This window comes from Bactrocera tryoni, chromosome 3 (assembly GCF_016617805.1).
Source record: "Bactrocera tryoni isolate S06 chromosome 3, CSIRO_BtryS06_freeze2, whole genome shotgun sequence".
In the NCBI taxonomy this organism is placed as follows: Eukaryota; Metazoa; Arthropoda; class Insecta; order Diptera; family Tephritidae; genus Bactrocera; species Bactrocera tryoni.
The window spans coordinates 50956576-50973955 of record NC_052501.1 but is presented as its reverse complement, the minus strand read 5'-3'; the positions used below and the strand labels follow the sequence as shown (position 1 = coordinate 50973955).

The 17380-nt window shown below is 34.3% G+C and overlaps 1 protein-coding gene across 3 annotated transcripts; it reads left to right on the top strand.

The window, feature by feature from the left end:
- Positions 1–1353: 1353 nt before the first annotated feature.
- On the top strand, positions 1354–4584 carry LOC120772645. Of its 3 annotated transcripts, XM_040101371.1 has the most exons (3): positions 1354–4154; positions 4220–4379; positions 4446–4584. In XM_040101371.1, the coding sequence occupies exons 1-3, from the start codon at positions 4011–4013 to the stop codon at positions 4556–4558; spliced, it is 417 nt and encodes a 138-aa protein (XP_039957305.1). In that variant the 5' UTR covers positions 1354–4010; the 3' UTR covers positions 4559–4584. The 3 variants fall into 3 exon arrangements, 1 of the variants encoding a protein (XP_039957305.1); XR_005705080.1 differs by having other exon boundaries at positions 4220–4584; XR_005705079.1 differs by having other exon boundaries at positions 1354–4379.
- Positions 4585–17380: the final 12796 nt, after the last annotated feature.

The following is a 17380-nucleotide window of genomic DNA, read 5'->3' as shown; positions in this document are numbered from 1 at the left end:
AAATAAAGGTTATTAATACCTGAAAATAAATAATAATTACATTGAATTTGTAATATCTAAAAGAAAAAGAAAGATTATTTGTATAAAATGATAATAATATCTGAAAAAGAAGATTAATATTATCTGAAAGAATAAAATATATTAAATACAAATAGAATTTACTCTGAAAGCAAAGCTTAATTAAATAAAAATAGTGATAAAATCTGAAAAGAAAGAATAATTAAATAAAAGTAATAATAACATCTGAAAGAAAAGATAAATATTATTTGATCATTTAAAATATAAAACAAACATTTGTTTTCACATATTATATTGGATTGTGCAGGCCGCCTTAAACGCATAAAATAAATACATATGTACATATGTATGTATTTATTTTTGCGTATTATATTGGACTGCGCAGTCCAATTTCTAAGTACACACACTTTTTTCACATACTTACTTAACAGTTGATATTTGCCGCTTCTGATGATATACATAGCTGCTGCTGCTACTTCCAATTCAGTTCTGATTTCCAATGTTATAAAAATAGATGAAGTAATTATTTTCAAAATATTGTTAAAAACTCATATAAAATGCATTTACTTTCCTTCTTGTTGTACGAGCCTCCTTTACGATGGTACAATCACGAACGACGTGCGTCTTTCAATCGTTTTTTTTATTACCCTTTTTGGGATTTTCTATTGTCACTATTGACAATTATGTTTTCTCCTTCGCACTCATTCAAATAAATCAAGAGATGAAAGAAACTTTTTTCATCGCACTTAGGTAAACAAAAAACAACCCGAAAATGTGCGTTGGTGTTAGTGTATAGAGAAAAATGTGTAGTTGTAGTGGAATATTTGTCACAAGCGGGTAGCCGTGGTTCGCAGGAACATATGTAATTTATATATACATACATATGTATGTACCAGAGACCTGCACGAGTAATTAAAAAAGTAACATGTTAGCAAGCGGCGATGCCGATGCGGCGAGTACACGCTACGTAACGGTACTTTGGCATCGTGGGCATCGGCATCGTGGGTATCGGCATCGCCGATTACTAACATGTTACTCACTTAGTATTGTGCGCCAAGAAAAGAACTGGCATTTTCGCATTAGATAAGTTTTTGCATTTGTGCTATTATTTAAATGTATATAATGGAAATTTTACAACATATTAAAAGTGGTGTTTATAAAATTAGTGATGCATCGGGTTCAAGTGACATCTGGAAGTTTTACAATAAAATTGTGGACACCAAGACGGGGGAGAATGTACCCTATGTTATATGTTCACTTGTATGTTGTATGTATGTACTTCGTTTCATTTGCCATTGACGATACCAGATAGTAATCGTACGATGCCACGATGCCGCGATGCCGATGCGCAATGTTACCTTCGCATCGTGGTAATCGTCAGAAGTGTTACTTAGTAACGTAATCGTACGATGCCTACCTTAATCGTGCAGGTCTCTGGTATGTACCCAGCAAACATATTGGCAAGCGTTTTGTAAATTAAGATTGCAGTAAGCTTGCATAAATAAGAGTTTTGCGAATGTCGTTGACAATTTGTTTGCAAATGCAAGTGTTTTGCGGACGTAGTTGACAATTTACTTGCAAATGCAAGTGCTTTGCGAACGTCGTTGACAATTTGCTTGCAAATGCAAGTGTTTCATAAATTTAAGCAAAACGTGTAGTTCTCGCCGCAAAAGATTGTGCTAATAAGTTGTGTTAATAAATTATGTAAAATTGTTCTTAAAGTTGTTAAATTAAGTGCGTTTGATACTTTTAATTATCATTTGCTATTAAAAAAGTTAATAATCTACTTATTTAATGTCTGCAGCAAAAAAGAAGAAAAGTGTTGTGCGCAGCAGCTTCGAAATTTTTGAACATCTATGGAACGGTGCGGCTACAAGTTCGGTAAGTACCCAGAGTGAATTTGTGGAACAGGAGGTTGTGCCTGAAGCACAGAATAATTTAGATTCCTTGTTGCCAAATGATGATTATATTTCTGATGAAAGTGAGAACTCGTCCGATGGCACCGTTATTGATTTCAATAAACGTTTAGCTGCATGGTTTGTAGAGAGCAATGTGCCCAATGTGCATGCTAATAAATTATTGGACTTATTAAGCGACAAAATTGAAGGTCTACCAAAAGATATCAGAACGCTAAAACGTACGCCGACTGATGCTCCAGTTGTCTCCTTAGCAGGTGGAGAATATGCCCATTATGGCTTGAAAGACTGTTTGACAGATTTTTTGCGGGAATATAAAGTGCATACAAATATTTTAGAATTGAACTTTCACATCGATGTATTGCCAATTTCGAAAAGTTTGCTGAAGAGCGTGTGGCCTATTTTAGTGAATGTAAATGGGACGGATTCAGTTTTCGTGGTTGCTATTTTTTGTGGACGGTCTCATCCCAATGATGTGAATAAGTTTCTGGCACAATTTGTCGATGAGTTGAACGATCTTCTCCAAAATGGATTCTCATACGAAAACAAAACTTTTGTAATAAAATGTCGAGCATTTATTCTGGATGCACAAGCTAGGGCACTTATGCTTAGAGTCAAAGGACACGCAGGCTATAGTTGCCGCACAAAGTGCGTTCAGAGGGGCGAACGGAAAGAGAATCGTATTATATTCCATTATCAAAATCATCCTTTGCGCACAAATATAAATTTTCGGCAAAGAACTGATGTCAGCCATCACAACCAGCAAAGTTCTTTGGAGATTGAAAAACTTCCAATCGACGTGATCCAAGTATTCGCTCTAGAGTACATGTACGTGGTGTGTTTAGGTGTAATGAAGGCTTTGCTTGGATCCTGGATAAAAGTTAAAAATCGCAATTATTCTTTGCAACAATATGATATCCGAAAACTAAACACAGTATTTCAATCCATTGCGCGTTACATACCAAGAGACTTTTGTAGGAAACCACGGGATTTAAAAGAGATAGACCGCTTCAAAGCAACGGAATTCCGTCAGTTCCTTTTGTATACAGGCCAGGTTGTGCTAAAGGACATATTGAGCGAACAGAGGTACATTCATTTTTTGCAACTTAGTCTTTCAATGCGAATTCGCCTCAATGCTGAAGATTGTGTACAAAATAACAAATGCGCAGAGGCGCTGATAAAGGATTTTTTACTCAGAGTCCCTATTTTATATGATGATTTAATGTTAACATATAATTGCCACTGTTTGAGTCATTTGGTCAGAGATTCCATGCACTTTGGATCACTAGATACAACCAGTGCTTTCAAGTTTGAAAATAAATTAGGAAAAATTAAGAAACTAGTTAAGAAAAAAATAATGTTCCGTCCCAAATTTACAACAGACTAGATGAGCAGAGTGTACATGGAAATTATCATACAAATATTGTTTCTAAAAAATATACAGTACAAAGTGATGGCACTTACAAATTTGTTAAAACTTAAAACTTTTATTTATCATCTATTGCACCTGAGAACTTTTATTTAGTACAAAAATTAATTTTCAAACTTATTTTCATATCCAGATCTGCTGATAACGATTTTGTACTTCATGGGCTAAGGGTACAAGACTTACATTACTTATATGATAAGCCACTTCAATCATCGCTTTTTAATATTTACCGTGCCGAAAATCTCAGTTTTAACAAAACACTGAATCACATCCAAAGTTATATGCTTCTACACCAGATCGTCTTATATATTTGTGCCACTCATAACAGATCATGTCGCAGAACAATCTCAATTACATCGTCGACCCCATTAATGATGACATCGCATCCTCACAAACTATTTATGTGATGCAACCAAGTCCAAGCACAACAACAACTTCTTTGGATAGTGCAACGTCGTCGGGTAAGATAGTATTTATTTTTAAAGGATACTTTTAACATAACACCGCGACACTTTTCTCATATTTGTTTTATATTTTTTTCGGCAGCAATTCAATCAGTAATCATCGACGCATGTCAAAAGGCTGTTGAAGAGGTGGATGAAAAAAATAAGCTAATATTGTTGCGCCTAACAGAAAACGTTGAGGGGATGCGCAAGGAAATCATTGATCTTAAAAAAGCGGTATCACATAATAACGCTACTATTATACCAAGCAAGCCGTATGCTAATATTGAAGACTTCCTCAATTTTGAGAAAACTTTTCTGGAAGATATTGATAAATTTTCCTTGCTGGTAAGAATTTAAATTTGAAATATTCGGTGACTGTATACTGATGTCGATTTTATTTATATTTTTAGAAGGCAGATCTAAAAAGATGGTCAACATCCAATTCGAGAAAATTTGTTACGAAAGCGGGGCAGAAGATTATGACTGACAACGTTGCTGAGAGCTTTTCCTGGCGAGGAACTGCAGATAAGAAGTGCATTAGGGCCTTCACTGTCGCCACTGCTATTCAGCGTAAGTAAAATACGTTTAAAAGGTTTCTAGTTACATTTCTATATTCATATTTAAATTCTATTGCAGAAACTTTCGCTGAAAATGGAGGCAAGGAAGAGGACTTTGTGTTTGCCTCTAAGTCATATTTGCAGTACGTAATAAATCTTATTAAAATTAAAACAACAAAAAAAGTAAACTAAAATACTAAGTAGTAATGATTTTTTAAATGAAAAACAATGAAGTTCCTATTTTTATATATTAATGTAATATTATTCTATGAAGAAACCAAATTTAATATTAAAACTGATTTTTTAAATGTATCAATAAAAAAGCATATCCAGAACAAAGTAAATGTTTAAAACGCTTACTTATTTCATTAAAAATACGTGTTTTTTAAGCATTTTCAAAACGCGTTTTATAAGCATTTAGAAAACGTGTAATTACGTTACTTAAAAAACATGTTTTGCAATTGTCTTTTAAACGCTTATAAAGTTGGGTCCTTTTCGATTATAAACCCTTTGCTTTGATGTCTTTTATAAAGGTGACAGCAGCGTTTTATAAGTGTTTTGCTTACATTTGAACGCTTTCAAAACGTTTATTTTTATATGTAAATGCTGGCTGTGTACGTTCGAAAATAACAAATGTGTACGACAAAAAAGTTAAAAAAATGTTTGGAAGAGCCGGTTGAAAAAACCGTTTAGGAAACTGTTTACAGTGCCGCTAGTTTCAAAAACCGGTAAAACTCAAATACCCGTAAAGACCAAAGTGCCGGTAAACCAGAGAACTTAAAGCCAGAGAACTTAAAGCAGAGAACTTAAAACATAGAGAAGGTGTAGGCTCGACTGCGAATATTTTTTTAAATTTAAGTAAGGAATTCACCTCACAACCACAGAATTCACGCTGTGAAATGTAAACATTTTTAACAGTTCTCTCACATACTCCAACAAAGAATATGAAGAGAAATAAATAGTATATGTATTTTCGGCATATGATGACGTGACATGTATGGCCATGCAGAGAATATTGAAGGAAAATAAGTTCTTTTATATTTAATTTTTAACAGTAAAAATGTGTACAACTACAGCTCTCTCACATACTGAAGAATATGAAGAGACGTATATATACATACATATGTATGCATTTCATACTATGCAAGCTCATGATGATACTCCCAACAACAGCATTGTGATATTTTCATACTTCAATTTTTGCATTCAACTAGGGAATCGCAATGTATGCAAATGTGTATGCAAATGTGTATGCTTTTGCGTTTTGCCGTCGGCATTTCCATATTGGCATGTAAAAATAATTATAGTGTGAGTATAATTTTGCACGAATGCATGCAAGTTATCACAGCTAAATGTACAACAGCAAAGTTGTCGTAGCTAGCAAAATATACTGATATTACTCAATTCAGCAATATTATGTAAATATACAATATCATTGCTTAATTTCCAAAATTTGCAACAACAGCACATTTCGTCGGCACTAAACCAGAACGGAAGCCGTGCCGCCGCAATTAAAGCCGTTTTTCGACCGAACTGAGGTTTACTGTTTGGCTATAATTATTGCTTACGTTAGTATATAGAAATAAGTACTAGTAAGTAAGAATTCGTACATATGTAAGTTTATAGTATATAAAAAAAATGCTGTATAAAAGAAACGTTTTTAATAAAGAAATTCGAGTTCGACTTCACCATTCAAACCAGTGTGTTGTTAATCATCCGGTGGCAACCATTAACTGGCGCCTGAGAACTTTAAAAAACTAGAAGTTGCCTGCACCAAAAGTATTAAAGTGAATCTGTACGCACAAATATCATTATCCAGAAGGATAAACCACGGAATTTAATTTTTATAGAAAGTTCAGTCGAGTTTGATATAAGTCATTAAAAACAGTATTTAAAACCTTGTTCGGAAATTTAATTACAAGTGTACGCAAAAAACACCGCAAAAACAAAAAAGCGCGTCAAGTGTCGTGACATATCTGAAGATTTGTTAAACAATTAAGCTAAGTGTTTGACAAATCAAATTAAAAATACTTATAAAGTGAGGAACTGAAACAAGAAGCCGCCTAATCAACGCCTGGAGTGACGTTATCCACCCCCCAGTAGAGGACTAACGCTTCAAACAGGACCAAGTGGACCGTCCAAAGAGAATGACAAAGTTGAAGCTGATACTCCTGTAATTTTAAGTATTATAATAAGTACCCGATATATAAAAAATATTAAAAATCTTAATAACCAAATAAAATTTATACCCGATTATATAAAAAATCTAATACAGTCGGTCAGTTTAAATTTATACCCTATATATAAAATATTAAACAATTTTTAATAGCAATAAATATATATAAAGTATCATATTGTAAAAGCAATAAATAGTCGAAATTGTAAATCACAGTAACGAAGCAAATTCAAGAAGCTATTACACACCTAACAGGTGCTGTTAATGCACAAATAGAACAATCAAAAATATTGAGCAATAGGATAAATCAGTTAGAAATTAGAATTAGTCCCCATAACGAAAGTTCTATTTCAAATCACCATATTCACTTAACTGAGTCAGACTTAATAGAAATTAGCAGATTACCTGACAGCGTGAAGAACCTCCCAACATTCGAAGGAGATCCGATCTAATTCATATCCTGGATCCACAATGTCGAATCTGTTTTGCAGGACTACGAAGTAGTCAGAACAAAGCCACTGTATAGAGCCATCCTACGACATATTAGGCAGAAAATTAAAGGCCCTGCAGATACGGCCTTAATCTCATACAACATATTCAATGATGATTGGGGAATAATCAAAAATTGTTTGTCACTACACTATGCAGACAAACGCGACTCTAGAACACGAACTAGGAACATTATCCCAAAAACTCTTCAGCATAGAGCAATTCTACGCAAGAGTCAATCACCAACTATCGCTGTAATAAACAAAATAAAGAGTCATGATTATTCAAGAGAAACAAATAATGTTCTACTGGAAACCTATAGGAATCGAGCCCTTGATATATTTATCAGAGGCTTAAACGGCGAATTGTCTAGAATGCTAGTCATTCAACGCCCCAGCAATTTACCCGAAGCATACGCTTCCTGCCTTGAAATTCAAAACATTAACTTAAGAAACTATTCAATATATACAAAAAATGGAGGTAGCTCTAATCAAATGCAAAAACATAAAATGAATCCAAAACCAATATTTGTACCAAGGGTATTAAACCCTGCCGAAAAAAATTTAATCTATAATAAAAACATGCGAAATCAAGCACCGCCACCACTCAGACCAACCAATCCTAAACCACCAATCCCTATGGAGGTGGACCCTTCAATACACTCACGAAGAATAAACTATATGAATCGACCGAACAATACGCCTCTAGTAAGGCCATTTAATTACTCTTCAAATATCCCTAGGAAATCCCAAAAACTATTTAATGCCCAAACAGAGGACGAGGAAATAAATTTTAAGACAGACGCATGTCTACCCTACCCTATTTAGAACTAACTTTAAAGAACGGGGATATCGCGAAGTTCCTTGTAGATACGGGAGCTAATAAAAACTTTGTCTCCGAAAAACTTTCAAAAAATTCAAAGAAACTTGAGTGTCCTTTTAAGGTTCACTCATAAACTACGTGGACCATTCTTCGGAAGTATAGATATTACAAATAATTTTGATTTCTTTACATTACCCAATTTAAAATCCTTTGATGGCATCATTGGCGATGATACCCTCAAAGAATTGGGAGCAATCATAAATAGAAAAAATGACACAATAACCCTCAAGGATGTGGTACTGCCACTAAAACAAAATATCTCCAAACAAATAAATAATATTCAAGAAAACTCCTATGAACATGAAGTTAAGGAAATGATAAATAAGTATTCGGAACTTTTCGGACCAGTCTCCGACAGTGGGACAATCGACACAACTGTATTAGCAGAAATTAGAACAACAAGTGAAGAACCGATATACATATACAAAAGCATATCCATACCCAACAAACCTACGGCGCGAAGTAGAAAAACAAGTAAAAGAACTTCTAAACAATGGTGTAATAAGGCCTTCGAAGAGTCCGTATAACTCCCCATTGTGGATTGTTCCAAAAAAAAACCAGGTCCATCAGGAGAAAAAAAGTATAGAGTAGTTGTTGATTTTAAACGACTAAACGTAATAACTATACCTGATTCCTACCCAATACCTGATATAAACAACACTCTCGCTAGCTTAGGCGAATGTAAGTATTTTACTACACTCGACCTTACATCCGGATTCCACCAAATCTGGATGAAGGAAAAGGACATAGAAAAGACAGCTTTTTCTACAGCCAATGGTTAATATGAATTTACTAGGTTGCCATTCGGTCTTAAAAATGCCCCTTCCATTTTTCAGAGAATGATCAATGATGTTCTCAAAACACTTATAGGAAAAGCCTGCTACGTTTATATCGATGACATTATAATAATGGGAAAAACTAAAGAGGAACACTTACGAAATATTGACGATGTGTTCATGCTTTTGTACAAATCAAATTTAAAAGTCAATCTGGAAAAATCCAAATTTTTTAGAACAGAAGTAAATTTTCTAGGTCATATCGTTACCGGCGAAGGTATTTTGCCAGATCCTGACAAAATATCCGCTATTAAAAAAATTCCCGCACCTGCTAAACTTAAGGAATTAAAAGGTTTCCTGGGTTTAGCATCGTATTATAGGAGATTTATAAAAGACTTTGCGAAAATTGTCGAGCCACTTACCAATTTAACTAGAGGTGAAATTGCTCAAATAAAAGCAAGTCAATCCAAACGGATACAAATTTCACTAACAGAGCAAGGCTTGAAATCATTTAATAACATAAAATATTTGCTTACATCTTCTGAAATTCTGGTTTTCCCAGACTTCAACAAACCCTTTATTCTGACGACAGATGCTTCCAATACTGCAATCGGAGCAGTCCTTTCACAAGGGATAATCGGTCAAGACAGACCCATAACTTACATCTCTAGATCACTCAACAAAACCGAAGAGAATTACTCGACAATAGAGAAAGAAATGCTCGCCATAGTATGGTCCCTCGACAAATTAAGGACTTACCTGTATGGAGCTAAAGAAATAAAAATTCTTACTGATCACCAGCCACTGACGTTTGCACTAAGCAACAGTAATAACAATGCCAAGTTAAAAAGGTGGAAAGCAAGGATAGAGAATATAATTATAAACTAATTTACAAACCAGGAAAAAGAAACGTAGTCGCCGAGGCGTTATCACGGCTGCCAATAGAAGTTAATACGTTAACATCCACAGATGAAAATACTCGTACACAACATAGCGCAGAAGAGGATAGCTCAAAGCTCATTCCTCACTGTGAAGCTCCAATTAACGTATTTAAAAATCAAGTTATATTTACCGAAGGAAAGGAGGAAATTACACACGATGAACCTCATCCAAGCTTCCACAAACACCTCATTAAATGTGAAGTTTACGATAAAGAAAACCTAAGTAAAATCTTGAAAAGCGTTCTAAACCCAAACATAATCAATGGAATTAAAATCCAAGAGAAACACATTTCATTACTACAGCAAATATATCAAGAAAATTTCTCACAATTTCGTTTCAGGATAACACAGAAAGTAGTTACCGATATCGTAGACGAAGATGTCAATTTTAAAATAATAGAACAAGAACACAAAAGAGCCCATCGTAATGGTAAAGAAAATAAAGACCAGATATGGGAAAAATACTATTTTTCACAAATGACTAAACTTATTAAAAAATATACTAAATCATGTGAAATTTGCGGATGTAATAAGTACGATCGGCATCCACAAAAACCCAAGTTACAGGCAACACCCATACCTTCGTATCCAACAGAAATACTGCATATCGACATTATAGAAATGTCCGGCGAAAAATATATTTCGTGCGTTGACAAATTCACTAAATTTGTAAAATTTTTCAGGATAAAAATAAATCAGTACTGCATATCAGAGATAAATTGATAAAGCTTCTACACTATTTCACTGTACCAAAGACTTTGGTCATGGACAATGAAGGCAGCTTTGTAAGCCCAATAACTCTGAACTATTTAGAAGGGTTAGGAATTGAAATCTATCTAGCACTACCTCAGAAAAGCGAAGTCAATGGTGCGAAAGAATGTGTGCATTCCACTATTATTGAAATAATCAGATGTCTCCAAGTGGAATATCCTGATTGCTCTATTAAAGAAATTGTCAATATTGCCGTTGACAGATATAATAACACGATACATTCAGTTAGGAAAAGAAAACCAGCTGATATTTTCTTTGGAAGAACACAGAGAATCAACTACCAAGATTTAACAAACTTTAGGGAAATAGTTAATTCTGACCTTCGAAATGAAATAGCCAGAAACCAAAAAAATACACTAAATTAACACAATAAAAATAGGTCAAAAGTAAGGAATTACGAACCTGGTGATACTGTATTTAAAAAGAACAAACAAATTAAAGGGAAAACGAAACCCATTTTTAAAAAAGAAACTGTCGCTAAAGACAATACCGTCACAATAACTACTAAAGATAACAGATTCATAAATCACTTTTAAAAAACTAACTGACATTTACTCTTTAGACTCTTACCTTACTGGACAACTGCAACAGTGGACACCTACGAATATGACAGCCCACTTGTGACGATCAAACAAGGACTAGGAAAGATTACAAAAGGGACGTATAAAATTATCCACACCATCGACTTGGACGACTACGAAAAAATTACCAACGACGTCAGACTTACTATATACCACGAAATTAGTAAAACAAATATTTTATTTCCACAATTAAATCATCAACTTTCCGAGATAGATAGCTTATTAAGCCAACTGCGTATAAAAAATGCAACTATTCAAGAGAGATCAATCAATTGGATAGGATCTGCTTGGAAATGGTTAGCAGGAAATCCCGATGCCACTGACTGCGACCAAATACTTTCCACAACGCATGAACTGACTGAAAACAGTAACGTACAGTACACCACAAACCAATACCTAATCAAGACAAATAATCAAATATTAGATAGTTATAACATGATTGTGGATGAAATAAGTAAGAATAATAAGGAATTATTCCCACAAACATTATATAATAGGTTAGGTATCGTAAAAGACGAAATTGAAAAAAATATAATATCAACGCAATTAGCAAAACAAGGTATCGTTCATTCACAAATTCTAAATAAAGAAGATATCGCAAATATTCTCTCTCAAAATGAGACATTACCTTTTAAAAATGAGCTGCAAGCACTCAATATGTAGAACCTTCTATGATTATTAAAGACTCACTTCTTTTATATATAATTTCACTTCCAAAAACCGAAGATTCCCTTTACAATAACATTATCATACGTTCGACTGTAAAACACCTTAAACGAGTATATTTAAAATTTACCAATCTTTTCATATCCCAAAACGACAAATATGGCATACTTGGAAATTGCATAGAAGTAGATGATACTACTATATGCAAGAGAAACCAACTTAAAAAACTGAACAAAACCCATTGTATTTCATCCTTAGCGGAGAAAAAGCGCTTTGTGATTACCAATATGTAAACCAAGCTATAATTGAATTAATTAGTGAAGGAACAATATTTCTTTCAAATTTTATTGGAAATATTACTTATAATAATACATCTTTTAAACTAAATGGTACTTTTCTCATAAACTTCTTTAACGAAACTATAACTTTGAATAACGTTAGTTACACAAACTGGCAAACAAGTTCTACCTAACGGAAAATGAAATTAAATTAGACTTAAACTATTTACATAAACTACATTTAAATAATGTAAATGAACTAGAACGAATAACATCAAAAAACATTATTTCAATTAGCTCAAGCTTCTTAGCAATTCTTGTTGCAGTAACACTATCATTAGTTTTATATATCATACTCAAACCAAAAACCAGAAATTCATTTCTTATCCCACCAATAATAGATTACCCACAGCTTTCAGTAGCCAATAATTCTTAATCAGCGAGACGCTGATGCTTAAGAAGGGGGGAGTTATCACAGCTAAATGTACAACAGCAAAGTTGTCGTAGCTAGCAAAATATACGGATATTACTCAATTCAGATATATTCTGAAAATATACAATATCATTGCTCAATTTCCAAAATTTGCAACAACAGCACATTTCGTCGGCACTAAACCTGAACGGAAGCCGTGCCGACGCAATGCAAGCCGTTTTTCGACCAAACTGAGGTTTACTGTTTGGCTATAATTATTGCTTACGTTAGTATATAGAAATAAGTACTAGTATGAAAGAATTCGTACATATGTAAGTTTATAGTATATAAGAAAAATGCTGTATAAAAGAAATGTTTTTAATAAAGAAATTCGAGTTCGACTTCACCATTCAAACCAGTGTGTTGTTAATCATCCGGTGGCAACCATTAACTTGCATGGTAATATTTGCAGTCAATTTGGACTTGCATATTTAATAATTTTATTTGATTTTTACATAATATACTCTAATATACCAATAAGTATTTTTGAATAATGGTTCTTACTAATAGAAATTGAATTTATCATAACAATATATAAATACATCGTCTAACATATTAATCTCATTATCTGCTCATATGGATGTACATATGTATGTATACGCAAGTTTTGGTTCTTCGAGCGGAGGAATAAAAATGACGACGATGTTACTTCTGTGGCACTATACTTTATTCTCTACTTGTTATCTTATTTTTTTGTAATGTTTACTTGTTTTTCTTTAATCTTTTATTTTGTCCAATTTCCAATATTTTGTTGTGTTGTATCTGGTTGGGATGATAGTGTACACATAACTCGCATGTGACATTCCATTCAGAAATTCAAATCATGATTTTATCACTTATCAATATATTACATGTGCGCGCATTGATCTGCATGTTCATTCATTCATATATAGTATGTATACTTATATGTACATATATTCGTATACACTTCCGAACAAATAATGCACAAACATACAAACATACATATGCGTACACATGTAAATATGTCACCAACAAAAAATTGAAACATTGTTGTACAAAAACAACAATCATCTCAAATACCATAAGCATGGCAAGTCAATATGGCAGAAAAATTGGCGAAGCCCAAATGTAGTAAATATGACAACAAAAACGATTTCATTCATAAACGCAGGCGCAAATTCCGTAAGGGGCCTCGCTTAATTCATAAAAACAGACGCCGTAACATCTCCCCGAGCATGCCTTTGCCAACAAGTGTCTTTTCGCCATGATGGCAAAAGCTAAAAATCATAAATTGAAAATCTTTCTGGTGTTTGTTCTAAGAGAGAAGTGAGAAAAGTGGCAACATAGCTGTTGTCGATTTACAATATTTGTCAATTCTACAATATTCTTCTTTGACGAAATGAAGTTCATTTGGCACATCTTAACTTTGTAATAGTCGAAATAAATAAAATTTATTTGATATATTAATTTATTTAAAAACTAGCTGACCCCGCAGCCGTTGTCTTGCGTGAATTATATGCTTTGAAATGAAACAGAGTTGAAATTATATTGTGTCGAAAATGATTTATTTTCGATTTTTCTAGATTTTTTTAATGTAGCGCAGCTTAATAAACATAATTTTTTTGATTTCTGTTCTGGAGCGTAAATATACAAAGAAGATTGGTTTCCAACTCGTCAACACGCCACATATATCTGGCCAATTTTCCCTGGAAATTGAATACGCTTGAAACGAAATGGCTGTCCCTTGTATTCGATAACTGCGTCATAATCAGTCGGGTTCCATTACACAGTTTCGGTGCATGAAGATTGTGAAACATAATAATCACAGATCCAACTTTGAGACGCAAATGATGCTGGGGCATACCAAGGCTCTCCAAAGAATTTGGAAATTCCACTGAATAATTTACGGTTTCGTCTTTCTTGTCAAGACGATCGATCGATTTATATGAGCGCAAACCTCCAGGAATTTGACTTTGAATCTTCCAGTTTAAGTAATTAACATCGGTATTGTTGGCAACTAAAATTGCGCGTGCACTCAAGCAATCGCAGTTACGATAATTTTGCCAATGTGCGGATAAACATTCGTGATGAGTTCGTCTTCCGTTGAAGTGAATTTTCAAAAGGGATGTAAAATTGATATCAAACCACTGGAAGTATCAACCGAAATTTGCCCATTTATAATTCTTAGCGAATACAATGCAAAATGTCATCGGCAATGTCATTTTTTCGTATCCCATAATTAACGCGAATTTGAAGGCTGATATGTCGAAATGATCTTCGCGAAAACTATGCGAACTTCAGTGGAATGCGAAGTAACTATTGCATTGTCCTTCGTCTGCTTCCAGTGATTAGCATGTTCCAGCAAACGCAACTGCTGGCATACACAAAGCGCTTTATTGCGGTTCAAATATCGACCCATTTGATATTGCTGATCTCATATTGTTCAAGACCAATAACCGCTATGTTGCTTTCTTTGGTGACGTACTTGCAAACGTGTTTGATCGATTTCACCAATCTATAATATTCAACATTGACATGAGTTTTGAATGTGAATTAGACGAAAGTGGCGAATATGGTACGATCCATATGTTTTCAAATTCGATGTGTTGTTAACGTCGATATTCACGCCTCTCAATGCTAAATGTTCTGCCATTGTCGTCTGGTGAGCGACGCCGATACAGTGAATATCCATAATTTCCCATTTCCGAAAGAAAAGCACATGAGTAGTGTTTCATGCATTTATTGTCAGACATACAAACCAAAGTGGGATTGTAATGTTCCCAAAGTCCATGAACCATATTGGTTTTCAGCACTTCGTATAATTCTGGATCTATCTCTGAATCAGGAATTTCCGCTGAAATGATTTCATCAATTTGATCTGGTGTAATCACCATCCGCATCCAAAGAAGAATGTGTGCGTACGCAACAGAATACATTCAGCATCTAACGGCACCATATATACCATAGGTTGCTTCAAGATAAAGAGCGTCAAACATCGCAGCTATTGTTTAAAAAGTCGTGCTGTGATATCGTTGCGATCGCTAACTGATTGACCGCGATCCATAATTCCGCACGTATGTCATCGCATTTTGGGAGTACTTTTTGCCTTTCTTTGGTCTGCCATACGTTGATGGTAAAAAGAACGCCGACAAATATTAGCGCGACCTCTTCGTGGCTTCGTAACAAATTTCAATCAGTAATTGATCACTTCGTCTGAAACACACATAAAGTTTCCACTGAATAATTTTCAATAATTTTTCCTTTGGATAGCCGGAATAAAAAAGCAAGCGACCGCAAGTGAACGATTCAAATTATTTACAAATCAAAATATTGAAAAACAAAACAAAAAAGAATTGTATGAAAAGTCACTTTTTGGAAATTTGCAATTTTTCGACTTTTCCTTATGAAAAGTATATGGTTTTTTTTATATCTAACCCTTTCCAGATCCATAGCGAACAACTTCTGATTTCATGAAGATTGGTTCCGCCGTTCTCGAGCGTTAGCGTTACTAACAAACAGACAATCATTTTTACTTACATATGACAATACATACGTATGTATGTATGTATATATCGGGTGATTTTTTAAGAGCTTGATAACTTTTTAAAAAAAAAAACGCATAAAATTTGCAAAATCTCATCGGTTCTTTATTTGAAACGTTAGATTGGTTCATGACATTTACTTTTTGAAGATAATTTCATTTAAATGTTGACCGCGGCTGCGTCTTAGGTGGTCCATTCGGAAAGTCCAATTTTGGGCAACTTTTTCGAGCATTTCGGCCGGAATAGCCCGAATTTCTTCGGAAATGTTGTCTTCCAAAGCTGGACTAGTTGCTGGCTTATTTCTGTAGACTTTAGACTTGACGTAGCCCCACAAAAAATAGTCTAAAGGCGTTAAATCGCATGATCTTGGTGGCCAACTTACGGGTCCATTTCTTGAGATGAATTGTTCTCCGAAGTTTTCCCTCAAAATGGCCATAGAATCGCGAGCTGTGTGGCATGTAGCGCCATCTTGTTGAAACCACATGTCAACCAAGTTCAGTTCTTCCATTTTTGGCAACAAAAAGTTTGTTAGCATCGAACGATAGCGATCGCCATTCACCGTAACGTTGCGTCCAACAGCATCTTTGAAAAAATACGGTCCAATGATTCCACCAGCGTACAAACCACACCAAACAGTGCATTTTCGGGATGCATGGGCAGTTGGCCACCAAGATCATGCGATTTAACGCCTTTAGACTATTTTTTGTGGGGCTACGTCAAGTCTAAAGTCTACAGAAATAAGCCAGCAACTATTCCAGCTTTGGAAGACAACATTTCCGAAGAAATTTGGGCTATTCCGGCCGAAATGCTCGAAAAAGTTGCCCAAAATTGGACTTTCCGAATGGACCACCTAAGACGCAGCCGCGGTCAACATTTAAATGAAATTATCTTCAAAAAGTAAATGTCATGAACCAATCTAACGTTTCAAATAAAGAACCGATGAGATTTTGCAAATTTTATGCGTTTTTTTTTTTTTAAAAAAAGTTATCAAGCTCTTAAAAAATCACCCGATATATACATACATACATATGTACATATGTACATATGTAAGTAAAAATGATTGTCTGTTTGTTAGTAACGCTAACGCTCGAGAACGGCGGAACCAATCTTCATGAAATCAGAAGTTGTTGTTGAAAGGGTTAGATATAAAAAAAACCATATACTTTTCATAAGGAAAAGTCGAAAAATTGCAAATTTCCAAAAAGTGACTTTTCATACAATTCTTTTTTGTTTTGTTTTTCAATATTTTGATTTGTAAATAATTTGAATCGTTCAATTTTGGTCGCTTGCTTTTTTATTCCGGCTATTTAAAAGAAAAATTTTTGAAAATTATTCAGTGAAAACTTTATGTGTGTTTCAAACGAAGTGATCAATTACAGATTGAAATTTGTTACGAAGCAACGAAGATATCGCGCTAATATCGGTCGGCGTTCTTTTTGCCATCAACGTATGGCAGCCCAAGACACTTGAGCTACATGA

Bases quoted from the DNA above. Each gene is read 5' to 3' on its own strand.
- LOC120772645 (XM_040101371.1), top strand. From the start codon at position 4,011: ATGCGCAAGGAAATCATTGATCTTAAAAAAGCGGTATCACATAATAAC. The intron at 4,155-4,219 runs GTAAGAATTTAA...TTATATTTTTAG, and splicing joins TTGATAAATTTTCCTTGCTG to AAGGCAGATCTAAAAAGATG. The intron at 4,380-4,445 runs GTAAGTAAAATA...ATTCTATTGCAG, and splicing joins TGTCGCCACTGCTATTCAGC to AAACTTTCGCTGAAAATGGA.